Source organism: Delphinapterus leucas, chromosome 1 (assembly GCF_059928025.1).
Source record: "Delphinapterus leucas isolate spDelLeu-1000000601 "Yukka" chromosome 1, BTC_Dleu_Yukka2, whole genome shotgun sequence".
NCBI lineage: Eukaryota > Metazoa > Chordata > Mammalia > Artiodactyla > Monodontidae > Delphinapterus > Delphinapterus leucas.
The window spans coordinates 54,708,123-54,736,042 of record NC_143129.1 but is presented as its reverse complement, the minus strand read 5'-3'; the positions used below and the strand labels follow the sequence as shown (position 1 = coordinate 54,736,042).

Sequence of the window (27,920 nt, the reverse complement as noted above, 5' to 3'; positions counted from 1 at the left end):
GTGGGTCTCAAGACCCCACCCACCAGAACTCAGACAGATGTAAAGAGCAGCAAGTCTGTCTGGGGGTCCTGAGGAAAGAACTCATCCTTGTGTAGCCCCACGGACATCAGACCGAACTAGAGTCACCTTGAACTGAATGAGCTGATGCAGTATTGGCAGCTACACATTCTCTACCTGAGACGTCCTTTCTCAGCCTCTCTCTACCCTGCAGCTAACACATGGACATCACTGAGGAAATATCAACAGCAGGGGGTTAACCTGTTTCACGGCACCAAAAGAGCAAGTTTGCGCATTTCCCCTTTTCTCTTATACCTACGCTTCCACAGGAGCAAATTACAGAGGATATAGTGTAACCCAAGAATACAGGTTTGGGAATAGGGGAACTAGTTTCTATTCCAAGCACTGTCACTGGCTTTCTGTGTCACCTTGGTAGGAGGTGGGGTATAAGGAGACTTGTGCTGGGATCAACTGTCCCCCAAGGAGCTTATGTCTCTCTCTCAGGGAGGCTGGAGGGTCAGGTCAGAAACACTTATCTTTACAGATGTGAACTTTGTTTAATATTTAATATTTCAATAATACTAATAATAGTTCATATAACCTACTTCCCTTGTTTGATTTGTGTGGCCCATTTTTACAAAGTTATTCTGTCAGAGGGATTTCATTTATAAAGTTCCTTACTGCTGAGACTCTGCATGTCCTGGTTATGAACCATGTATGTCAATGCTGTGGAAATGAAATGTGTACCCCCTGGACCCATGCAGATGGATTTGATTCTGGGCTGAATAGAAATATAGCCTGTATGAGTCAAATATGTTTCTAGAGGATGTGCTGTCTTGAGGGTGCTTGAAGGAAACAAAGACATTTAAGACACGGTCCTGCTCCTTAAAGAATGTACAGTCCGGCCAATGATTCTGTAAAGCTTCCAGGAGTCACATGGACCGTATCATAGCCTTCATAATTGCTGTTATCAGTTACTCTTTGCTGAGCACTGAGATATAGATCCTATACATTAGATTGGGGTTTCTGGAAAGCAACTCGGCACCTGGAGAATTGTGTGCAGGGTGTTGATCGGGGTGTGCTTTTGAGAGATACACCTGAGGAAGTGAGGAGACCAAAGTCGGACAGAGGAGAGGCTGACCCACACCAGCTGAGCTAGGTGCCCCTTCAGAGGTACAGGGCAATGCCCAGTGAGGGATGCAGCTGTGAGCTGTCAGGGACAGATGGTCCCAGCAGCTGTGGGATGGGCTTGTGCTCTCCGAGGAGGAGAGCTGGCTAGAAGTAGAACACATGGCATCCACTTATCACATGCTTTCTGCGTGCCATGCCACGCCTTGAGCTGAGTGTTTTAGCTGCATTATTCCTAGTCCAACCATTTTAGAGATTAATCAGTTGACGGGCAGAGAAGCTAAGTAACGTACCTAAGATCCCACAGCTAATACATGGTGGGGTGGGGTGGGTGTTACCTATCACACTATATTTCTCATTTAATCTTCCCAGCACTGCTTCATGAGAGAGATTATCACCCGCATTGTTCAAGTTGAGAAGCTGAGGCACTAAGAGTTTAAATGATGTGTGCACTGTCACAGAACTAATAAGAGGTGAGGCCGGTGTTTTCCCATTACACTATAGCATCTCACAGGAATAACCTGTCCAGTGAGAGACACCCAGTTCTGGCTGGAATAGCACACAGCCCTTGGGTAACTTGTGGACCACCAGTTCTCCCCACCTCCATTTTTGTGGACAGAATTGTGCCCTTTGTTGTGGGTAAAGGAGCATGGTCTTTGAAGTCAGGCAGAGGTAAGTTCGACCCCAGTCTTTGTTTTATGACCTGCATGCTCCTCGACTTCTCTGGGCTGTGTCCTCATCCACAAAAATGGGAGTTGCAGTGATGACTTCATTGGGTTGTTAATGCGGATTAGAAGGAATCCGATGGGAGAAATCTCTGCATACTCTCCCCTAGTCCCCCTCTCCCCCTCAAAAAACGGCTCAGGGCTTCACAGGGGTTTTCAGCGGGTGGATACCTCGAACATAGTGGTGGTTTATTGATTCATCTTTTCCCACCTTCTTTCTTCTCTCACGCGGAGACAAAGCGAGACTAAGCCTTCCGTGCAGTTTACCCAGAATTCTAACACTAGCCTGTTAGTCTAATCATAACACAGTTCTTCTTGGAAACAAACATAGCAACAGCAATTATATCCTCCTTTTAATGTCTAACTGGCTGTAAACTCGCTTTCCCGGAGTTATTTCCATCGAGCATATGGAACACTGTGCGTTTTGCTTATCTCAGTGTCCTCCGGCAGCCCCTGTCTTGCCTTTATTAGGGAAGCCAGTCGGATGTGCGTTTGCCTTGTGGGTGCCCTGGAAGCTCCAGCCATTCCCAGCAAAGGGCCGAGATGCTCTTGAGAGCCTTCTGCTCCTCACTACCCCTTTGCTCTCCCCCCTGAGCCCCTTGAATCTGCATGCAAGCTCCGCTCCTCTTCTCCTTCCCCATTTGGACTCCCGCTCTGGCTTCTGGAGTAATCCATCCCTGGTCTCTGAGCCCTGTCTCCTTATGCCCTCCTCTGCTTCCACCCCTGCAGCATGATGGGCTCTCTCCCTCTCCTCTTAAGCCACTCATCCTTTCTCACAGTGAGTTCTGTAGGGCAGTAGAGCCATCCTAGCCAGGCTGTGAGCTGGGGTGCAGAGGAGCAAACCCACATGGCTGTGTCTTCACCGCCTGTTGGGACTGATCACTGACCTTAGGAAGAACCGACCTTTCCAGGAGCGCACCTGGGGGCCAGAGCCTGTGTGGGGAGCTAATTCTATAAGCTTTCCCCTCACTGTGCTTTTCCAACTTGCTGAAGCTTAAATCTTTCTGCAGGGCTCAGGCCTCAGCGTAGGTGTGTCTAATGCCTGGTCATCCTGGGGAGGGGGTGGGGGAGGTGCTGGACCTGTTGCTGTGGCAACATGCTGCTGAGATCATGAACCCATTTCATTCCCAGGAGATGAATCTCTCCTTCTCACCCACCCTCTTTCTCCTCCCTCTCCATCTCTCCCCACACCCTTCTGTCATCTTCTCTCCTCCCCACTCAACCTCAGACTTTCTCCTTCCTCAGATCTGTCTTTTGCACTCCTGGATACAACAGCATAGCAACTGAGGCTACCATGGCAGACTTATTTTTTTCCCTAGACCATTAGTTCTCAAGCTTTAGCAGGCATCACCTGAATAGCTTGTTAAAACACAGATGGCTGAGTGCTGAGCTTCATCCCGAGCGTTCTGATCCGAAGGTCTCTACTGGTACCTTCGGACCAGTGCATTTCCAACAAGGCCCCCAAAGCTGCTGATGCTGGGGCACCAGCGACCACCTTTGAGAACCACTGTTCTAGACTGTGTTCATCCAATTTGAACTAGTTATGGCTGGAATATTCCTTTACATTTCGATTCTAAAGGATTTGATTAGCTCATTCACCCTTTCATGGAACAGATGTTAATTGAGCAGTATTCAGGGTACTATAGCAGGTACGCTATACAACAAACCACAAAACCCTGTCCTCCAAGATTTCACAATTTGTACAGGGGACTGACAAGTAAATAATCATTGTTTGGTGTGATAAATATTACAATCACCTGCAAATGATAAGAGGCTTAGAAGTAGACACCAATCTCCTTGCACAAGGCAAGCAAAATATTTAGATGAGATGGTAAAACAATGAAATTAGAACACTTCCCAACACCATACACAAAAATAAACTCAAAATGGATTAAAGACTTAAGTGTAAGACCAGACACTATAAAACTCTTAGAGGAAAACATAGGCAGAACACTCTGACATAAATCACAGCAAGATCCTTTATGACCCACCTCCTAGAGAAATGGAAATAAAAACAAAAATAAACAAATGGGACCTAATGAAACTTAAAAGCTTTTGCACAGCAAAGGAAACCACAAACAAGACGAAAAGACAACCGTCAGAATGGGAGAAAATATTTGCAAATGGAGCAACTGACAAAGGATTAATCTCCAAACTATACAAGCAGCTCATGCAGCTCAATATCAAAAAGAACAAATAACCCAATCCAAAAATGGGCAGAAGACCTAAATAGACATTTCTCCAAAGAAGACATACAGACTGCCAACAAACACGTGAAAGGATGCTCAACATCACTAATCATTGGAGAAATGCAAATCAACACCGCAATGAGGTATCACCTCCCACTGGTCAGAATGGCATCATCAAAAAATCTACAAACAATAAATGCTGGAGAGGGTGTGGAGAAGAGGGAACCCTCTTGCACTGTTGGTGGGAATGTAAATTGATACAGCCACTATGGAGAACAGTATGGAGGTTCCTTAAAAAACTAAAAATAGAACTACCATATGACCCAGCAACCCCACTACTGGGCATATACCCTGAGAAAACCATAATTCAAAAAGAGTCATGTACCACAATGTTCATTGCAGCTCTATTTACAGTAGCCAGGACATGGAAGCAACCTAAGTGTCCGCTGACAGATGAATGGATAAAGAAGATGTGGCACATATACACAATGGAATATTACTCAGCCATGAAAAGAAACGAAATTGAGCTATTTGTAATGAGGTGGATGGACCTAGAGTCTGTCATACAGAGTGAAGTAAGTCAGAAAGAGAAAGACAAATACCGTATGCTAACACATATATATGGAATCTAAAAAAGAAAAAAGAAAAACGAAAAGGTTCTGAAGAACCTGGGGGCAGGACAGGAATAAAGGTGCAGATGTAGAGAATGGACTTGAGGACACAGGGCAGGGGAAGGGGAAGCTGGGACAAAGTGTGAGAGTAGCACTGACATATACACACTACCAAATATAAAACAGATAGCTAGTGGGAAGCGGCTGCATAGCGCAGGGAGATCAGCTCAGTGCTTTGTGACCACCTAGAGGGGTGGGATAGGGAGGGCGGGAGGGAGACGCAAGAGGGAGGGGATATGGGGATATATGTATACGTAGAGCTGATTCACTTTGTTATACAGCAGGAACTAACACAACAATGTAAAGCAATTATACTCCAATAAAGATGTTAAAAAAATAATAGTGATTCATCCATTCTTTTTTTCTCCCCTTTTTCAAGGCTTAAAGGGAACTGAGCTTAACCTATTTAAATAATATTAATATGTCATGTGTGTGGAGCATTTTCTATGTTTCAGTTCTCAGACCGCTGGCTGTAGTCCTAGTCTTGTCACTTACTGTCTGTGCAACCTCAGGCAGGTTAGCCAACCACTCTGTGCCTCGGTTTCCTCATTGGAGAAAAAGGCTATGGTACTACTATCAGCTTTAAAGCGTTCTTGAAAAGATTAAGTGTGCAAATGTGGGCAAAATGTACATAGTAATTTCTCCAAAAAGTGTTGACTTTTATTGATACTGTGTGACCTCATGTAGGATATCAAGAGAGTTTGCCTAGAGAAGTTTATACTCTTCAGACTAAATAAATCACCAGGGTTTAGCCAAGATAATGGTTTGGGGCTGGCTCTGAATGTGAGAGTTAGAGGATCTCCGAACAAGTCCAAAAAGCCCCTGGGGCACCAGAAGGCCCTGGCTGGGTGATCAGGGCGTCATTTCATCCAGATGGAGTATAACAAAGGCCTTGAAGGATGGCCAGGATTTTTGACAAAGCATTTCTTATTTTTGAGAGGATGAGTGGCGGTTTTAGATGGAGGCTTAAAAGAATTCCCAGCTGAAAGAACATATGTATATGTATAACTGATTTACTTTGTTATAAAGCAGAAACTAGCACACCATTGTAAAGCAATTATCCTCTAATAAAGATGTTAAAGAAAAAAAAAAAGAACATGTCTACCTCACCAAGCTTAAGAGGACAGAACACAGAGCCCTCCGGCTGGGATCTAGAAAGTTTCAAGTTTACCTTTGACATTGAGAGAACTAGGGTCACCTTCCCTGAGACATGCTTTCTTCCCCATCACCTTAGTGCCCAGAGGCCACAGCAAAGAGGCTGCATTTTTTGCTGCTTTCCCAAAGGGGCTGCTCTCTCCCCTCTTGGTTACCTCCCCCTACTCCACCCCGCACTGTCCGCTGAGAGATGAGTTTCACTATTCTAGTTTCGAGATTAGGGAGAGTTCCCCTAATCTCTGCATGGGGCCCTGCAGGAACCACTGTCCACATCCGTGTTGAGAATCAAGTCTGTATTTTCTGCCTCCCTCAAACCCAGCTTTACAGCTGAAACTGTAGCTGGATGAAGTGGCAGAAGCTACCAGTTTTGTTTTTAATTCTTTCTTGAGCTCATCAGAGATGAGTGATAAAGCCTTTCTTCTTCTGGAGAGGATTAGAGGATGAAGTCCTTCGGTGGCACGATACACCTGGGAAGGGCTTACTAAGTGATAATTCCCGATAAACCCCCTCTAATCATCCAGTGACTCTGCCCTCTTAGTGATAAAAGAAACCTCTAGGCATTTAATTAACTCTTTAAGAAATCTTTTCTCATCACCTTTTCTTTCTTTTGCTTGTCTTAGATTTAATCAGAGCCATACACATTCAGCTTATTAACTTATTCATTTATCTGTTCACTCAGTGAACACTTGCTGAGCACCTACTGAGAGCTAACTTGGGTTCTGGGGCAGATAGAAAAATAAGACCTCCTCCTTGTTCTTGTGGGGTGTCAAGTCTTGTAGAGAAAGACATGCCAGCAAGCCATGGTTACAGTAGAGTTGAGTGGCATGGTAGCCTTAAATGCGGAGTGAAGAGAGCAACCAACTCTGGGAAGGCTTCCTGGCAAAAGTAACCTTTCATCAGGGCCTGAGTAGAGGCTTTCCAAGTGAAAAAGGCAGAGAAGGTATTCTAGGAAGTGGGAACGATATGTGCAGAAGCATACAGCTATGAAAGAACGTGGCATATGGGGGAGTTGCAAGAAGTGGGGTGTGGCCACTTGACTTGGTATACGAGGAGATGGGGGCTGTGAGGGGAGCCAGAGAGGTTGGGCTGGGGTCGCACGTGGTGGGGGATTTGGCAAGGGCAGCCTTTGGAGGGTTTTAAGCAGAAGAGAGACAGGGTGAGAGATGCTGGTTAGAAATGACAACTTTCCCCTGCTCTGAAGACTGAAGCCAGCCGTGGCTGGGAATCACTCGTCCCACTTTACAAGATCACCCTGGCAACAGAGTGACTGTTGCACTACTGGCCAGGGAACTTGCTGTGACAAGTCCTTCCAACCTTATCAGACATCGAGGGCAGAGAAGAAACCGCTGCCTTAAGGTGTAGGTCAGAGGAGTTGAAACAACATAACATTCAGATGGGATTGCAGTATGCAATTGGTCAGAAACTATTTCTTCTGCTGGCACTGCTATTGTAAATACCTGCACGCATAGCTCTGTTCTCAGATATATTCCACGTTAAAACAACATTTTTATTTCTGTCTCTCTCCCCCTTTCCCACCATACAAGAGGCAACATAATGTCATGTCTTAAGAGGAAGTCAGACAGGGGTTTGGATTTGGGTTCTGTAACATACTGACTACGGGGCCTTGGGCAAGTCCGCAGGTTTTCTGAGCCTGGATATTGTTGTTGTTTGTTTTTAACATATGAAATTACACTTGCACCTCTCCTACACATGGTTGTTATGCATCTAGCTCATTGTTCAGCGTAGACTAGATGCTTAACGAATGCAAGCCATGATTCTTTCTCCTTCTCAATTAACACTGGAGCCTTAGGGTATAAGTCAAAGGAAAATGTGGAGATAAAAATGTTTTAATCAGGTCTTCTTAGTACTTCCAGAAATAGGTCTGACTGGGTCCGTGTTGGATTTGCCATCCAACGGTTTATATGCAGTCCTGTATTAGTCACCCATCGTGGTTGCTCTCAGTACATTCCACCCTAATGAACAGGAACGAAAGTTGTACAAAGAATGGGAAAGGCCAAAAGAGATTTTTCTTTCCAGTGGTTCCCAGATTGGGGAAGCAGTGAACATTATTACTTTATTATCTGTATTTTGTTTCAACATTGTTATGCCCCCAAACCAATGGGAGAGCTCAGCTGGGGCATGCACTCTGTGTATCTTAGGGGAAAGAAGAAGAACCAAGGTGAATTACTAGGAGGGCAGCAGCAGAGTGAACAAGACAGGAGAAATCAGGAGATGAGAAAAGAGAAGGTTTCGAGGGAGTGGTAGAATTGAAACTGGAGAATTCGAGTCCATGAGATAGAGGAGAAGCACAGTGAGGAATCTGGGTCTGAGTGGGAAGGGACCCCACATCTGTTGTCTGATGTAGGCACCTACTCAAGCGAGGAATTCCCTCCTCAATGTCCCTGACAGATGGTCGTCTGGCACAGTGATTCCCATTTTTTTTTCACATCATGGAACAAATAGAAAATAACATTTGTCTAGCGCTGGGGTGAGTGGACAAAGCTGTTCACAAGTGGAGGTGACTGCCTTGGGGACTCTGGCTGAGCCAGGCTCTGCCAGCGGCTGTGAGAGTTGAGTGGAGTGACGTTTTGGGCACTTGTGTTTCTCCAAGCCCACTGTGCTTAGAGAAACTCTGATCCAGCAGGACCAGAGTGAAGAGCCTCACCCAGGTACTCTCAGCCCCTCAGGTGATAAATAGGCATGTGGGACTGGGCATTTCATTATCACCAATTATCAGCACCAATGCAGATTAATTGAGCATGTTTTCTTGGAATCTGAAGATATAAAGACTTCAAAGGCATGGTTTCTTGCTTTCAAGCTGTTCTTACCAAGGAGTAAGAGTGGCTCCTGTGGCCACAAAATAAGTGAAACTAACTGGCCTGGGGCTTCTTCAGGGAACCAGCTGCACTTACCAGCCTTACCTAGTGTTTGACACGCAATCGTTAATTAAAACGGGGATGTTCAGTGATAAATTAATTCACCTGCTCTTTGTGGACGGAATGAAAGCCAAGAAAAATGATGACCTGAAGCTCTTTTCTTGAGTGTCTGCTCTTATATGCTGTGCTGAATATTTGAGTTAGCTAAGTGTTCTTGCTATATGTCAACAGAGATGCCATTTTACGGGTGATATATTTATTTCCAGAGAAGGAAACTCATGTAGGCCTGTGAAGCAGAAGAATGGTAGTGGTGTTAACAATCTCCTGGTAGTCAACAACGTTACTGAGCATCTCTTGTTTGTAGAATAATATTCTAGGCATTAGAGAGTGAACAGAGAAATAAAAGACGCAGTTCTGTCTTTAAGAACCAGTCAACCCTGATGGAAAGGGAGGACCAATATGTGAAAGAGACAGAATACATCTAAAGAGGGCCTGTAAATAAGTACAAATAAAAACCCAAGTGCAGCACTTAATGTTTTGTTTTCAATTATAGGCATTTATACTCATGACTTAGCCTTCTTACAGATACCAAGGCCCTTAAGGACTGTTTTCCTTTCTCACTCATCTTGTCCGGAGTACACACTCAAAAATGTTGAATGAATATATATGCTGCTATGGGGTACGCCTAAGCGCTGGGAAATTCTGGAGAGAAGCAGAGTGACACGCCTTGGGGAAGCCTTCCAGAGACTGAGCAGTGTTCTCCAGCATGAGGGAACTCATGGCTTGGCACAGAGAGGAGAGGGTAGAAGGAAGGAAGAGCTCTTGGGGAGTGAGCAAATCCAAACATTTAGACCACCATTCAGGGTCCTCCAGGACCTACTCCTCTTCCTCTTGCCTTCCTCGCCACTGCGCACAGCCACTCTTTGTGGCCTCATCATTCCCACTTCTTTCCCTCCCTTGGACTCTCTTCCTCCATTGATGGGCCAATCTACATCCTTCTCCTACTTCAAGTCCAGGTGACGGCACAGCCCCAGGAAGCCTTCCAGGATATCTCTAGCCTCACTCCTTTCTTTATGAAATCCGATAGCCATGTTCATAGCTCCGTGCTCCAAGCCTTCAGAAGAAGTAAGACACATCGTCGTGGTCTTCACCTTCAGGTAGCTTCCAAGGGAAAGCATGAAGCTAGACTACTACATACAAAATAACCAGAGAGAGCAGGGCCATACGTATTTATCAGTACTAAATGATATGGTAGAGAATACAAGGGCTATACAGAGTAGCCTGGAGATCAGAAGTCCTAGTTCTGCTTCTGTAATCAACTAGTGGGGTATCTTTCAGCAATCACTTAACGTTTGTCCCTTGGTTCTTCATCCATAAAATGAGGGGTTTGTGCAAGATGCTGTGATTCCTCCTAGCTCTGCGTACTGCAAGATGATGAAAGTTACAGTATTCATGTTAGATGAATGGGGAATAGTGATTGGTTAGCTGGAGGGGACCGGGGACTCATGGAAATGCAGTAAATGATGGTAACCAGAAGGACTGACCCTCAAGGACTGTAGGATAGAGCCGAGAACCAGCGGGGGAACTGGTTGAAGACCAGTATCATCAGCACAGTCTTTCTAGAATACAGTGGACCCTACACAGAGCTCTCACAGTGCAGAGGATCTGTCAAGCCTTGTGCACCCTTTGTCCCTGGGCCTCAAAGGAAGGGTCTTCTGAGACTCGTGTCTTCTCTGAGCTCTTACTGGTGCTTGACTTGCTTGCAAAAAGACATTCAGTCTCTGGTCAGCCCACCGTGTAGAAGGGTGATGTGTGTTAGCTGATCATCATAGGAAGCATCCTCTCTAAGTGGCCTACTTTGGCCAGCCTGCATATGGCGGCATCAGAACAACACACTCGCCTTTTCCCAGAGCAGTGCAGCATCCTGGCCTGGGTGGCTCACTGCAAGGTCAACTGTCCGGCTTCCCAGTGGCCCCAGGAACGTCAGCCCCCTCAGCACCCTGCTGCAGTCGCTGGGCAGGAGGACCTCCTCCTTGGCTTTTTTTTTTCCCCCCCATATGTTTTCTCTGACCATGAAAACAAACAAAACAAAAACCACTTAGTTACTGCAGAAAAGTTGCAAAGTATAGGAAAAGTATAAAAAGATTTTTAAACAAAATCACTAATTTCTACCCCGCCTACCCCCCACCCCCAGTTATCATAAAATCCACATATGACCCTGAACCATATAAATAAGCTATACAGTTTTATTGGGGGAAAAATTTAAACCCTCTATTGTAGAAGTTTTCAAGCATACACACAAGTAGAGAGAATAGAATATTGAGCCCCTGTGTAACCCAAACCCAGCTTCAACAGTTAAAAGATCTTGAAAGTATCTCTCATCTCCATTTTGGGCTTCCGGGCCAGGGCTCAGAAAGGGAGGTGACAATAAACCTCACATAACAATGATATTGGAATTATTAGGATTTAACCAAAGAGTTTTTAGGCACAGCAGGGCTCCGAGCTCTGTGGGTTTTGAGACTCTCACTTGGCGTGGACAACGTCACGGCAGCCTTCCTGGTCAGATGTGGCAGTACTCATCCTCCCTCACTTTGACATTTAATCTTGAGTCTTCTTCCCAGGCGTGTGGATGGATTTTCACGGACACGTCAATACCTGTCTGCCCAGCACCAGTGGTGATCACCGCCCACGTCCAAAATGAGGCAGTGCTTACTGGTCCATGATGCTGAGCAGAGCTCCCAAGGGCGGTCTCATTGGAATCATGCTACTGCCTGTGGACCAGGGTGGGCGAGCTGTTATTTTCTGGTTCTCCTCTTTGGCTGACTGGTCCTGCTCTGTTTTTCCACTAGTCAGAGAAGGGGAAGAATAGGTGGTGAAATGCCCAATAGGAAGTCCTCCTGGAGGTGCTTTGCATGTGGGCTGAGGCACTGCTGCATCAGTGACGGTCACTGGCAGTCCAGGCAAGTGGAGAAAGTGGCTGTCGGCCATCAAGTCCGGGAGGGTTTGGGAGGGCCAGAATGCGTAGAGAGTCTTGATTGCTTATCACAGGCCCCTGGCTAAGCCAGATGCTGCCTTTGGAGCTTGTTTGTGCGGGGGGGAGACTTAGCATATTCATTAGATATGCTCAGGGATCTGAGACATAATGAAATGCCCTGCCTCCAGGACTGACAGGTTCTGCCTCCCTGCTGGGTGGCAGCAGGTGGCTGTGTTGCACTCGGGGCTCTCTGTCCTCACTCTTTTCACCTGCTCCCCCCACCCTTCTTTCTTGCCTGGGGACTGCGAAGACAGCTTTCATGTTCTGGCTGCCGGGTCCTAGTGTTGGCTTTCTTCTTTAATGTGGTTCTCCCCTAGAAGGTGGTGACGGTATGAGTAGGATTGCTTTTAAGAGATTTGGAACCAAATGAGACATGGAGAGTCAAGTGTCCTCAAGAAGTTGACCCACTGTGGTTCTAGATTGGGACCCCTTCACTTTGCTCACCTGGACCTTGGTTTCCTCTTCTACTAACTGATGAGTTGGATAGTGTGTTCTTATAATCTTCCAAGACTGTGGCTAGCATTCCTGGTATACAAGAAACCAGACTGCATGAGCCACAAGCTTTACTTGCCCAGTGGTTGTGCGGTATGCTGGGTGGGCATTGTGTCCTTTCGCTAAAATGTGGGTGTGGTCAAAGGGCAGTGACTCTGCCGTTAGAAACACCATCCACCATCTATCTGTGTGACTCAGGGGCAGGATGTTACCTGCTTTGTAAGGCTGGTCAAAACCCTGATGAGAGGGCTTCCCTGGTGGCGCAGTGGTTGAGAGTCCGCCTGCCGATGCAGGGGACACGGGTTCGTGCCCCGGTCCGGGAGGACACCACGTGCCGCGGAGCGGCTGGGCCCGTGAGCCATGGCCGCTGAGCCTGCGCGTCCGGAGCCCGTGCTCCGCAACGGGAGAGGCCACAAGAGTGAGAGGCCCGCGTACCGCAAAAAGAAAACCTGATGAGAAAGGGACTTAATGGCTTAAGTCAGATTCCCTATAAACTGTCTCTGGGACAGAGATTTTTGTGGCAATGATTTATTTATGGACTGCTTTCGGGAGAAGCCTGTACCGATAGGAGGGAAGTAGAATACGTCAGGAGAAAGTACTAGGCAAAGGTGTGGCTGCAGACGCTTTAGCTTGTCTTATCCCCCAGATGGCTCCACAGTGAGTTACACCGTAGAAGCTGTCCCACGCAGAGGTGAAGGGGCTGGGCCCTTGACACCCCTGCATCAGTGAGCTATTGGTTCCAGGTCACTGCCCCCCGTGGACAGGCATAAACTCCCAGATGACGAGGGTCTGTCAGCCAGGGGCCAACTTCTCAGGAGGATCCAGGTGTGAGCCGTTAGCAGCCAACACTCAGAGCTGCTGGGGTGGGAGGGGGGTGGGTACACCTGCTGGTAAAGGAGACCTGATGGGGGCAGCGCAGAATCTGCCACATCCAGGCTGCTGAGAGCCGGACAGGGAGGGAGGCTAGGAGGCAGGGTATGAGGGGACTATTCTGAATATAAGTCCCTGAGCAAAGAGGGAACGGGGATGGCTCAGGACATGCCAGGAAATGCTCAGATGTGATTTTCCAATTAGGCCAATGTAACTGATGGTTATAGAAGTCAGGAGAACGTTACATTTGAGGGAAGTAGATGGTGCCTAGGAAGGGGTATGAGGGAAGCCCTAGGGGTTATCTGGGTGCTGGCTGCACGGTTATGTATGCTTTGAAAAAATCCACTAAGAGTGCCCTTATGATTCGTGTATGTTTCAGTACAACATCCACACGGGGCCCCGGGGGCTGCTATCGCAGGGAGGCAGGAGTTCATTCCCAGAGAGCATTCCCTGCCCTCGTTTTTCTTCTCACGTGTCCCCTACCTCTTGACACTTCTGAACCTTTTGTATTTGATTGAAGTGTAGTTGATTTACAATATACATATACATATATATATATCCATTCTTTTTCAGATTCTTTTCCCTTACAGACCATCACAAAACATTGAGTAGAGTTCCCTGTGCTCTACAGTAGGTCCCTGTTGGTTATCTATTTTATATATAGTAGTGTGTCTATGATAATCCCAAGCTCCTAATTTATCCCTCCCCACCCCCTTTCCCCTTTGGTAACCATAAGTTTGTTTTTTATGACTGTGTTTTTTATGATTTCTTAATCTTAACCTCCTCCTCCTCTTTCTTTCACCTCCATGATAAACCTTTTCTCTGCCTTTCTGACCTCTGCTGCCTCCTGCCAAGGTAGTTTCTTAGACTGTCATGTGACTCTTTACTCTGAAAGCTTCAGCAAATCCTTTCCTGACCTCCTGGACCAGATCAGACGCACCTGTGGGTCAGCTCCCTGGTGGTCCCTTCATCACACTCATCTCGGTTTAAAGCCGCACAGTATGTGTGAGCTCACTTATTTAATGTGGGTCTCCCCATTATACTAGTTCATGAAGGCCAGGACCTGAGACTGCTTTGTTCATCATTTATCCCCAGTACCTAGGAGGATATCTGTTGCCTAGTACATGGTCCACAAATTTGTTGAACAAAATATGGCCTTTAGGCCCTGAGACATGGACTCCGAGTCCCAAGTCCCTTGGGATGAAAAGGAGCTGTACACTTGGTGCTGGAATGAAGTGAGTGGCCCAGGCGAGGCAAGTCAGCTGGGCAGTGCCGGATGCCCAGGCGTCATTCCCTCAGGGGAGGTGGTAAGCAGTTGAATCGTCTTTGGCCTCCTTATTATATTTTTGTGTTAGCCTGTGAGAAGACCCACCAAAAAGGAACATTATTAACTTTATTTACTCCACCTCTTGCCCTCTCTGAATTTTCTCTCCCTGGGATGGTCTGCAGAGGCCTAGGACAGATGCTTTTGCTGAGACGAATGGCCTGGCCTCTTTGACAGCCCAGGGTGGCTGCTGCAGCCCTCCCTTGACCTGAGCTCACTTGGCAGTTCCAAAGCTCTCTCTTTGAGGCAGAGCCTCTAGGCCAGCAGTTCTCAACTGAAGCCAGTTTTTGCCCCCAGGCGTTTTGGCAGTTCCCACTGCAAAGAATTATCCTGCCCACGATGCCGATGGTGCCCAGGCTGAGCCTGCGGCAGGCCAGGCCAGGGCTTGCCAGTGGGTGCCACCTCCAGCCTGGGAAGCAGGTGTACCTGAGAGACCTTTTTTTTTTTTCCCTCTGAAAGGACCCTGGAATAAGTATCCTCGTTTTTTTCCCAGTTCCAATTCACTCAGCCTCCCCACTCAGCTATATGTCATTCAGCCTCCCTGGCCAGAGCTGCTCTGTGAGAAGCGTGGACATCCAGGAGGAGGCCCTTCAGCCTGTGTTCTGCAGAGCCTTGTGGAACCCTGATGGAGGCCTGTTTCCAAGGATGGGAGCTATAGTACTGCCTTTGCAACCCAGGCCAGGGCTGGGCAGGGACCCCCTGCCTCTTGTCATCTCCATCTCTATCCTTCTTTCCAGTCCTCCTCCCACCCCTGCCTTCCACCATCTCCCCCATCACCCGGAGATTAATGTGATAATTGCCATGTGTGCCTGTTTACACAGGGAGTGGGTGCACTCACCACCCCCAGTCAGGCGGGTTCCCAAAGGAACACATTCCCACTGTGTCAGGCCTGGTACCCGCTGAGCACTCCCTGTGCAGGGTGGGCCGCCACCCCCGACTGCTTTCTCTGTCATCAGCCCCATCCTGCGCACGTGTGCGCGTGTGTGTGTGTCACTCAGGGGATCAGCAGGTGAGAGAGATGGAGGGTAGCCTGCTTGCCAAGTCTAGGGGCTTGACTGGGTCGGTGGGAGGAGAATCAGCATCTTAACTAAGAGGACGTTGCCCAAAGAAAAGCGCTCTCATGTACTGCCTGCCACAGAGTAGGTGTTCCATGAATGGTGGGGAGGAGGAAGCTGGTACTCTGTGTGCAGCTGTCTTTGCAGTGAGGGGCTGGTTTACACTTTAGCCGCTCCACAGTAGCGGTCTGGGCAGGGAAGGGTCCACTCTCCTGGGGCCAGAATCCAGTGGACCATGTTTGGAAAGCTGTAGGTCTCCTTCCCCGGGATCTTGCAAAGAGCACTTAGCACAGCTGTCCCCTGGCCCTGAAGGAAGAGTCGCTAGGGAGAATGAAGTGTGATGCTCCCGCAGGCAAGGTGCTTGGGAGAGTCACAGAAGCAGGGGGTACAGGGGAGACAGAAGGAAAGGGAGAGGTTCTCCCTCTCACACAGGCAGCCCCTCCTCTCTCCCGTGTCCTGCTGTGCCACAGACACACATGCCCACCCCAGAGGGAACACAGTCACAACTCTGCGGTTGAACTGGTACCTTTCTGCTTGGCGCTCCCGAGTCCCACCTCATATGGTATCAGGGCACTTGCTGCCTTCAGAGTTGTCGATTACTTTCTTCTTTTTTCATCTCAAAAGACACTTCAGTAGTTGTCTCTCCTACACTGGACAGTTTTAAGGTTTTAATAACGATGAATCAGAAGGAGATTGAAGCTCTAATCAGCATTAGAAAGAACCTTGCCATTTTGGAGGAGGGAAGCATGAAGTCCTGGGCTTGCCCACTTCCTGCTGAGGTGTGTTCCCCTGTCCTGGTGGCCTTGTCATTGATCCACTGACAGGCACGGGAGGTGGGGGTGTGAGGCCACCTGGAGAGGAGGAACGGGAGGGGCCGAGGGAAGATGAAGCCGGAGGGAGAGGCGGAAGGTGTAGAGAGGGTAGGGCAAGTCTATTAAAAGGTTTGTGAATAATCTCGGGGAGCTGTCAAGCTGCTTTCTCCAGAAGAACCCTGTAAGCTGTCAGTCATCCTTAATGACCCCCTAGGCTTATTAACCCCCTAGCCGCTGGTGCTGGGGTCCTCCCAGATATTCTTTTTCTCCTTCTCTTCCCTTTCTCCTCTGTTCTTCTCATCCAACAGGCCCCAGTACCATGGTGGATGACTTTTTTTTTTTTTCTTTTAAAGCAATTCAGACAAAGCTTGGGGAGGATATCAGAATGAATTTTGTTAGGCATATTTTAAACACGAGAATCATCTTACTCAAATTGTGGTCATTTATTGATTGGTTGAGCGTCTATGTGTGCCAAACACTTTGTCAGATGCCAGATACAGAAATGAGCAGACAGTGAAGGCTCTTGCCTTAATGTAGGTTAAAGCGAAACCAAAACATTCTCACAAGCACACTGAGTAAAAGGACACTCCATCAGCAGGATTTTAGAGAACTGGGAAGCACATTCCAGACTCGGGGCCTGTGAGGGGAGTCCTTCTCTCCCTGTATTTCACAGGCTGTATTTCCTGATATGTTAATAGATTGCCGTTGAAAAGGAGGTTTTGTAATCAAGGAAGTGTAAGAAATGATGGAGGAAATAAAGTTAATAATGTTCCTTTTTGGTGGGTCTTCTCACAGGCTGACACGAAAATATAATCTGCTCTGTTTCCCCAATTTCTTTGGTTCCAGAAGCTCATTTTCCACAGAACACATGAACACCTTACAGGTTGCTAGCAACGAGGAGAACACAATTTGGGAATTGTTCTTCACTGTGCAGCATCTCTGGCAAATAGTCACCCAACCGAAATTGCTCTAGCCATCCTCAAAACGTAGCACAGTCACTCCTGGGACCAAAAACAGATTAAAAGTCACAATTTCATCATTGCCATTGCTGACACCAACTAATGTTTATTGGCAGCTGAGCCGTGATCTGGGTGCTGGGAGCAGACTCAGTTCTTGCTGCCAAAGAACTCTCAAGGTGGGGCTGACTGTCTAAGCCATGGGGTGAATGAAGCTTGTTGATCTGGAGCACCACCGGTGAAGCATCCGCGCTAACCAGTCTTTACAAAATGTTGCATTTATAGTCATGGATAAAGATAGAGCTAGTTATACAAAGATCATTCAGTCCATCCTGTAGCTCACAGGAAGAACCATGTCTCAATTATCTCAGAAAAACTAGCTCCCTATGTCCATTAAAACCCCCTGTGGCCCTCGGCATCTAGTTCTTCTGCATCTTCCTTCTGATATCAGGAGAAATTTTCTCTGCGGTCTGACCCGAATCTGCCCTGCTTACATTTGACTGAGCAGACCTGGTTGAACCAAAGAGCCTAGATCTTATACACTGAAATTGGCAGGTCTCTGCTTTTGTTCATACAGTTCAGAAGGTGTTTGTTTGTTTTTAGCTTTTATTCTGCTTCATTTGCAAACATATCTCTCTGAACAGCATAGGGGCAAGACAAAAAGACACGAGCTTGGTGAAAGAGGTTGCCTTAGAAGGTATTTTTTAATGGAAAAATCTACTGTACAGTGATAGCTGCCATGATCAGTGGGAGGCTATATTTTATAGACTGACATATTTGAATGGGAGGCAGAAGGAAAATGAGATAATTTGGGGAAAAACAAGATAGAATGTCATAGAAGTCCATGGGAAGCAGGAAGACAATGAATCAAAATATGTTTGCAAAGTTAGTAGTGAGAGGGAGAGAAAGGTAACTCACGGGGATAAGAAACACTTTGCAATAGAAATTCCGAGTTCAGATCTTCATTTTACTAATTTAGCATGCGAATTTTAGGCATGGCATTTGACTTGAATGGCCTTGTTTCTCCAGTGAATTGGGAATAAAATATCTTTGCAGAAACTTTTGAGTTTCAAACAGGTATTAAAGTTTGTGTGTGAGGGGTGGAGTGGGATTGGGGGGATTCAAAGCCCTGCATATGTAAAATGCAATTCAGGTGGACTTGTTAGGAGTTGATATCATGAGGAGAGACAGTCAAGGCAAAGCTTAATTGAGAGGTCCATGTGTTAGGACTTTTCAGAATTCTCCAAAACTGTTTAAAGGTCCTTAATGAGACATCCTACTGAGAGTTGCTTTGTTTTTTGTTTTTTGGTTTTTTTTGGCTAAGACATGTCATATAATCCTCCCTCAGCCCCCTACCACTCAAGGGCCTTGCGTCTCACTTGTGGTATAAGAATCCAGAATATGGGTTTCCATGCGGTTTTTAGTTCACATTAGAGAGAGCGCAAGGGATCACTCTTCAAATCTAGATTTATTCCTTCTTTTACTAGAGCCTTCCCAGGGCCAGGCCTGATCTAGCTTTGTACTATTGGACTATGATGGAGGAAGGAAAGCCAGAGCCCAGGGTCACGAGCTGAGCAGGATGTGGATGACATTAATCTCTCCCAAGCAACCTGTCAAGGTGTTTGCCAGCATCCCTGGAATAAAGTGATGGACACAGCCTGCCTCTGTCGTTTGAGAACTTGCCCAGTTTAGGGTACAAAGGCTTAGAACCCACATCACCAAACACTGTAAAACCAGTGATTATTTGCATGCTCTTAGAAAAGTATTTTACCTTTCTGGGTTCAGTTACCTGCCGAGTGAGGGTGTTAGACCATTCCAATTCAGGATGTTGTGTGTGGCTGACACGGTGCCCTTCACAGTGTACATGGAAAACATGAGTTAATCTACAACCACATTAAATTGGGAGTGAAGTGAGGCAGTGTTTAACGATATTGCACTGTGCTTTTTCATCACACTATATGTGCTGCAGGAACGGAGGCCTTCACCTGGCGGGTGGTTCTGATGAAGTATTAAGGAACCATTTTTCTTCCTTTCAGACCAATGATGCCTTAGGAGCAACCTGGAATTGGCTGTACTTCATCCCCCTGATCATCATTGGATCCTTCTTTGTTCTCAACCTCGTCCTGGGAGTGCTTTCTGGGTAAGCCAAATGTTTCTCTCTCCTTTCTAACGATAAACTAGTGTTCCTGACTCCTTGCAGATTCATTCATGTAACCTTCATCAACTGGGCAGCCCCTATGTGCTAAAAGCTGTTCTAGATTCTGGGAAGGCAGTCGTGAACCGTCGTTTTAATCATCTTTAGTATTCTTAGGATCTGAAAAGTCTTTAGACTGGTACAACCTTGAACATGGTAGCTAACGCGAGTCCATTTATCCATCCATCCTTTCATTCTGTCACTCAACAGAGACCTTCTGTGTCAAACACTGTGCTGGTTGATAGACATACGATTTTTAATAAGAAACAGGCTTTACCCTCAAAAGGTTCTTACTCTATTGTGTATTGGACATCAAATTCCATATCTGTGGCTTGAATTAGTATACATCAGTTAACAAGTACTGAATGTTCAGTGCCATTGCAAAGAGCACATAAAGTATAAGGCACGGTTTCTGCCTTTAAGAAGCTTACATTTTGCTGAGAAGACAACGCAAACACTTGAAACGGGGAACAGGAGTTCTTTTACTGACTAATATAAGATGCAGTTCATTTGTTTTGGGGAAGGGACAAATCTATATAGTCTGAAGCTATCAGAAATGGTTTCATAAAGGATTGGGATTTTGCTTGGGATACAAAATATGTAATAGGATAAAATAGAATATATGGGAGTGAATATTCCAGGAAGTCGAGCACCACACCATAAGCAAACATGAAGAAATGGGATTCATCATGCAGAATGAGGAGACTAGAATGCAACCAAATTTAACTTGAGTGGAAATTTCATTTGGGAATTGAAAGGATAAAATAGGAGGGCTAAAACAGGGCCTTAGAGAGGCTTTCATTTTTCTAAGCAAAACTGAACATAATCTCTTGTCTGAATGGCAGACATTCTTGAAATGGAAATTTATAAGGTGGTCCTTCTCTTTAAACGTGGCAGATTGAACCAAGTTGGACATCTCTTATAAGTCCACTAACACAGGAAGTAAATACTGAAAGGACACAGTGACAAAGAGAACAGGAGAGGGTATGAAAATAGATGAGAGATGTCAACAGAACTTTTGAAGACAGTAAATGGTAACTAATCTAGTGGCACGAAAGCTGAGGTTACACTTCCTCCAGCGAGGAATGCCAAGAAAAAAGCAAAATGAGAGAAAGGCTCAGGAATTGAGGCACCAGGTATGTCTAAAAGCTGGGGTATGGGGGGGGATTCTAGAACAAGAGGATTTTTCCCAGTTCCTAGATACATTCTCCCCGGTACCTTAGATCTCTTCCCCCAGACACTGCTCACAGGTGCCTGTCCCACCCAGCCACCCCCCCCCCTCCGCCAGCCAAAGTTAGAAGACTTCCTCTCTGACGAGGCTGAATCAGAGAAGCGTGGAATAGTAACATCAGGGTGGGGTTGATATTCTGTACCGAAAACGGGAGTGTTACATGAAAGTCCACAAACTGAACGTCATGCTCCCAGCCCACTTCTACTGCTTGGCTCTCAAAAATGTAGCAATGTGGTGGAGTTCACAGCCTTCCTCTATGGGGGAACTACCCATCTGAAGAGAAGAGACGTCTGGATCCTGATATTTGAGGGTAATCAGAGAAATGGTCCCATCCTTCACCTTCAGTGAGGCTGACCATATTAGTTTCCTGAGGCTGCCCCAACAAATTACCACAAACTAGGTGGCTTAAAAGTGTGAGAGAAATTGTCTCATAGTTCTGGAGGCTAGAGGTCCAAAATCTGGCAGGGCCATGCTACCTCCAAGGGCTCTACGGGAGAATTTCTTTGCTTCCTCTTCTAGCCTCTGGTGGCTCCAGGCATTCCTTGGCTGTGGCTGTGTCACTCCAGTCTCTGCCTCCACGGTCAAGTTGCCTCCTTCTCTTCTGTCTAGAATCTCCCTTTGCCTCTCTCTTATGAGGACACTTGACATTGGATTTAGGGTCACCTGGATAATCCAGGATGACCTCTTCATCTCAAGATCCTTAACTTAGTTACATCTGCAAAGATCCTTTTTCCAAATAAGGGAACATGCACAGGTTCCAGGAATTAGGATGTGGACCTATCTTTGGGGGAGGGGGCCACCAGTCAAACCACTACACCCAGCATTCTACAAGCCCCAACCGTTCGTGCAGGAGTTTCCAGTAAGCCTTTTGTGCTTTGCTCTTAAATATAAACACACAGCTAGGGGTCATCAGCATTCAAAGAAAAGGTCCAACACAAAAGACAAAATCAAAATAATAAATAGGAAAAAGGAACTTGAGGGAACATGAATAATGCAGGGAGCGGAAGATAACTTTTTAAAAGTATAATTGATATCAACAGAGATAGAAGAGAAATTATTTTATCTACAAGGCAGCAGATTGCTATAAAAAAAAGAGAACATTTAGCAGTTAAGAAGAGCTCTTGGAAATTAATGTAAAATAATTAGTGTAAAACATATTAATGTAAAATTATTTTATGTAAAAATATTAAAATGTAATAAAAATAAATAGTAAATGGTTGGATTATAAAGTTGATGAAATCACCCAGAAAGTAGAACAGAAATAAGAAAATTAGAGGATTGGTTCAACATTGAACTAATAAGATTTCCGTAAAGAAAATAGGGAAATGGAGAGGAAGAAATTAACAAAGAAAAATACCAAAAATGTTCTCAGAACTAATAAACTCATACCGCCAGATTAAAAGATCTGTTGAGACACGTGCAAAGGGTATTCTTTCTAGCATTCATTTTTGATGGTGGGGACTTGGAGAAAACCTGGGTACCTATAACTAGGAGAGTAGTTAGGTGGACATAACTCTTGGATGACATACTATGTGACAGTCAGGAGCAACAAAGACCATGTACATGTTAAAAACAGAGTTTAGTGAAAACAAGAAGGAAATAGTATAATACCATCCACGTAAATTAAAAAATACATGTACACATAATATACAGTTCGTAAAACTTCATTCAGATAAAACCTATACATTGAATATAGTGTAATGGTTGTTTGTATGGCAAGGAGATGGGAGGTGGGTGTGGAGAAAAAAGGGAACAAGTGAGTTAATAATAAAAATGCCAACTGAGCACTCAACACAACAGCTGAGAAGAGACTACACCAAGATAAACCATGACATTTCAGAGCATCTGAGTAAAATAATATTCTGGAAGCTTCTGGTGCTTAGTAAGGAGATGAATTTTATCTATAAAGAATCAGGAATTAGGATGGCTTTGGACACCTCCATGACACTGAAAGTTAGAAACCAATAGAGAAGTTCCTAAAAAACTTTTTGGAAAAAAATTTCCAAGATAGAATGTTTATACCTAGCCCAAATAGCAATTATTTGTGAGGATGGAATACCAATATGTTGAGACACTTTCTCTGAAGAAGTTACTGGAGAATGTGAGTCACTAAAAATAAAGAATTAATTGAAGAAAGAGAAGGACCCTGAGACTCATGGAAACAAGGGACTCATTAGAGAGAAAGAAAGGAGATTTCCAGGGTGATGATGAAGGGAACTTAAGGATAATAACTGTCAGAAGGCCTAGTGAGCAGCAAGTTCAGACTTGAGTAGGATGACAGAGGGCTCTAAAAATATGTTTAAGAAAACAATGAAATTAATATGTTTCCCAATGTGTATTATTCTACCTACAAGAGTTTAATTTTTTCTAAAACTGTGTATATGAGTATATAAATATTTATATGTATTTGCACACACATACCAATCTAAGCAATTAATTCCACAAAATACAGAAGTGTTACCACTAAAGTAATAGAAGCAAAGTAAGTACTCCATACCGCTCAGCTGTCAATGAGACGTACATTGTTCACACTGGATTTTGAGATAGCCCCTATGGTGCTATAATTGCCTTAAGAGGATGGGGGAGAATAAGGATGAGGGAGGAGAAGGGAATGTCAAAGACTAAAATCTTAGGTTCTACAGTGGGGAAGTCCTTAAGTGATAACTAAAAGTGAAATATCAAGAAAGAACAGTTGTGTAAGTATAATATTTATAAAATTGGAAATGAATACTAGAAGAACCAGGTAAAAGAGTTATAAGTGGTTGCCTTGGGGAGTCAGATTCAGGGGTGAGAAGGGGTGAGGCAGTGGGCTGCTATTTTTTCATTACAAGCTTTAAAAACTTTTGACTTTAAAACTCAACATGCATGACTTGGAGAAAAATAGAAATTAAAATTTAAAATTACTGCACACACACAAAAAGTGCAGGATGAAAGGAGTGTATAAGACTATTTGTCTAGCATCGTGGGGGGAGGATTGGCCTGGAGAGAGACCAGATACAGGAGGATTAAGGAGGAAACAGCCATATTAGTCAACTCTGTGGTACTAAGAGCCTTGGGTGACTTGTGAAATGGTTATGAAGGAAGGACAAGAGACAGTGTGAAGAAGTTCTTAATAGTGTATGTCTTGAGTGGAGAGTCATAAGACATAATGCGATTTCTTATGTATGTACTCATTCAGTGAGCATTTATTGACATCCTTTATGCTCAATAGGTAATTCTCTCCACATAGCCTATAGCTACAGGTCACCTGCTCTACCTCAATGACTGCCCAGGAGGGACCTGACCATAGACTTCTTTCTTCTTGTATTTCTACTGAGGGAATAATCTCTTGTTTGTATAACGTTATCCGACATTCTTTGTCCTTACTTGTCCACGTTTTAGTTGAGAAAATTCAAGTCAGATTCTCACTATTGAATAACAGGTCATTGATGTTCCAGATAAGGTCCCAGTGTGGGTTGAGGATGTGTCATAACAGAGCTGGAAATGGGACAGAGCACTGCCCTGAAACACAATTCCTGTCTGACCGCGTCCACTCTGATGGACTAGCTCTAGTTTGGAATTGCATCTTTGAATTCTCCTACATCCTTCTCTGGGTGGGAAAGCATGGGAGGTTGGGAGAAAGGTGAGCTTGGGCATCTGACAGTCACGGGTGAGATCCTAACCCTGCCACTTGTTAGCATTGTGCCCTTGGACAGGTTACTCTGAGCCTGCTTCCTCCTCTGTGAAATGGGATAGCCACATCCCTCTCCCAGGCAGAAGCCTAGCCCAGGTCTGGCATGGAGTAGCCGTCAGCTCTTACACCCTGTGATATTATCGATGTTCGTTTACTCTGTCTGTTAGGTGCAGGTGGCTATCATCTGAGTAGCAGCCTGTGATGTTGGGCTTGAACCTGCCGCGAGGCCATCGGTTCCTCTCTGACCGGGAGGCGGCCTCCTCAGGTTGGGAGATGAAACAGAACTGCATGGCATATGCCTCCTTAGCACTTCTGGAGAAGCCTAGGAAGTGACAGCGGCAGCTGGGAACAGCTGGTGTGAATAAATTCCAACATTTCAAAGAGTGTTAACAATAGGGGCCTTCCAGGCTGGGTCTGGAATAGTTCTGTCCTGGTTTCTTTTTCTCGTTCTGATGCTCAACATGTATTGGGTTTCACTGGTGTCTGCAGAGGGTTCGGCAGCAGCGGGGCGGGCGGGGGGGCATGGGCCCTCTCTCCTGCTTTGTCTGGCTCTCACATGCCCCTGGAGGGGATGGAGGCGTTCTCCTTCGAGTAAGAGGTTGCTTGGGAGTTGCACTCATAAGCCAGGGAAAAGCTCTGAAGGTTTCATCTCTGGGATACATGTTCCCAGTGAGCTGCAGGCAGTTTGAACATTAGGTACCGAGGTTTCCTAAAGCAGGGAGAAGACAATGGAAGGAGGAACCCCTCTGCCGGGCAAGTGAAGAAGAGCCCGGTGAGTGGGGGCAGGCAGCCCACACCGGTGCTTATGGCCCACCAAGTGTGGAAGTGATGGATGCACCTGTCCCAGGGGCATGGGCCTAGGTGGGAGGAGGGCTCAGAGGTATGTTTGTCAGTTTCAGTGTATTTAAACAGGAAGTGTGGATAGAAGCTTTGTCGCATTTTTACTTGTCTCAGAGCAAATGGGATTTGATGAAAACCATTAGTTTAGGCTTGAAGAGAAGCAGAGCTTCCTGTCTCCATGGAAACAAAACAGGGCTGCTTAAGTACATCCTGAAGTGCAGTCAGGGGCTACAGGGCAGAAGGCTCATGCAAACAGAAAATGACCCTTATCCCATCGCCTCTACTCTCTGCTCTCAGGGCTTCTGGAGAGAGGGAGGTAGGCTTGGGGGAGCAGCTGTGCTATCTCCAAACCAGGGCAGGGACAGCCAAGCCAGGGATTGCTTACGCATGCACACAGGGAGCATGTATGTAAAGCGTGTCATAGTTTTCAGAGCACTTTGCTTAGGTAGACACTATCTTTATTTACAGATGGGAAGAGGGCGGTTTAGAGGTGCTAACCCCCAAGTAGCTGCTGGCAGAGGTGTGGCCAGAGGTAATAATTTCCCACCTTCTGGTTAGGGACTTGTTTTAATACACCTACACCAGGTGGCCTCCATCCAGGAATACTGGCACCCAATGTGGCACAACTAGAGCAAGTTGGCCAGTGGTTAACCTAGAATATCATCCTGACCATACAGATGTTGGTACGAGTTTTAATCTGCACCTACATTGAAGCATGTACTTATTCTCATACACTGGTCTTCAGTACACAATGTGACCTGGTACATACAAGGTAGAAGATGCCAAGGCCCACTGTCCAGGTCCTCTTGCCCTCAAGACTAATAGGGAGTGGTGGACTGTCCGTATAAGAGGAGGAATTCTTCTGGTCGCATCTCTTGAATGAGTGGAGTGGCTCCCATTACTGGCAAGATGACTGTGGTCCGTCTGTCTTGCCACCAACTCCTTTGCTGGGTAGGTTTGACGATTCAGTGCAATTCAGCAAAAGCTGATTGTGTGGCTACTGTGCTTAAGACACTGCGCTAGACTCTGAGATTACAAAGATGAGTAAAAGAGATTGTAGATTAATTAAGGAAATCATTCAAAATACATGTAATGGTGTCTAAATTCAATAGATCCAGAATTCTAGCCCTATCAAAAGTTAAAGATTCATATGTCATGTATTTTGGGCACCTACTGTCTTGTGAAGCATTGCTGAGAATACAAAGGTGAGTAGGACCTAGGTCCTGTCCACAGGGAAGAGGCTAATGAATGTACCTTCAGTATTAAATGTTGGATATCCTGAGTCACCTGCCATTGCTTCCCTCTGGATGTTAGGAGGCGGCATCTGAGCATTTCCCAGGCCTGACTTGAGATAGGAATGGCTGGTGGTCTTAAGAAGGAAATTGTTCATGCCCAGATCGGTGGTCCAGATGAGCACTCCGAGGGGTTGGTGGGTATCAGTTTGGCCTGTGTGTGATCTTCCCGAGGCAGACTGACATCGAAAGAGACTGGCTAAGATAAGCGTGTGCATGAACCACACGGTAATTCTCCTGCCAGGATTCCAACACTGGAATCAACTGGGAGAAATTCAGCAAGCAGTTCCTGAGTGCTTGCTATATGTCACTTGCTCCTAGGGCTGGGAATGAGATCAGACAGGGACAGAGAGCTGCTACCCTCAGGGAGCTTGTAGTCTAGGTGGAGAGGTAGAGAGATAGCACAGGGTGAGCATTTATATTAGATGGGGGCAAGGATCAGGCAGGGCCACCTGAAGAAGGTGACATTGATGCATTCTTTTGAAGAATGAATAGTGGCCAGCAAGAAGGGAAGAGGACTTTCCATCAGGTTGGTAGTCAGGGAGATGTATAATGAGAGGCCATTGTGAGTGACTGGAGTGAAGCATGTCGGGGGCTGTAGAGGAGGTGAAACTAGAGGCAGAGGCTCCTCATGCAGGGCCCCTCCTGTGGGCTAAACCTGGGTTCAGACCTGACCCCTAGAGCTCGTGGCGGGGGCGCGGTTCTCAAGCTTAGCGGGGAAGACAGCCGGTTTGCCTTTGAAGATGATTTACCCTGGAGAAGCGGGATTAGAGGCAGGGAGACATGTTTGGAGCAACAGATGAAGAAAGAAGCAGAGAAGCAGTGAGGCAGAGGGGAGTGGTGATGGAGAAGGTGGACCAGATCCAGGAGGTGTTGGTGGGATGGGATCTGCATGACTTGGTGACTGTGTGGGTGTGTTTGAGTGTGTACTGGGGGTGGAAATAAGAGGGAAGTGTCTTGGACTACTTCTAGATTTTTTTAAAGTTTCTTTATTGAAGTATAGTTGATTTACAATATCGTGTGAGTTTCAGGTGTGCAGCACAGCATATGTATATATACAAACACACACATGCACACATATATATTCTTTTCCAGATTCTTTTCCCTTATAGGTTATTACATAATATTGAGTATAGTTCCCTGCGCTATACAGTAGGTCCTTGTTGATTATCTATTTTATACATAGCAGTGTGTATATGTTAACCCCAGCCTCCTAATTTATCCCTCCCCTAACCCCTCTTTCCCCCTTGGTAATCATAAGTTTGTTTTCCGTCTGTGAGTCTCTTTCATTCGGAATTGAGCCACTAGGTGGCCAAGGGAGAACACCGGACAAAGAGGTTTTGAGGGAGAGTTTAGGTTTTGTACCTTTAGGGTTTGAGAAAGCGTAACGCATTTTACACCTTTGG

The 27,920-nt window shown here is 45.8% G+C and overlaps 1 protein-coding gene across 2 annotated transcripts in view; it reads left to right on the top strand.

Annotated features, from left to right (window-relative positions):
- CACNA1E (calcium voltage-gated channel subunit alpha1 E) overlaps nt 1-27,920 on the top strand; it is a 645,631-nt gene that overhangs the window by 488,241 nt on the left and 129,470 nt on the right. For both annotated transcript variants that reach the window (XM_089910334.1, XM_089910338.1), the window contains one exon: nt 19,321-19,424. In XM_089910334.1, the coding sequence (XP_089766460.1) occupies nt 19,321-19,424 (104 nt within the window). The remainder of the gene's footprint in view (nt 1-19,320; nt 19,425-27,920) is intronic.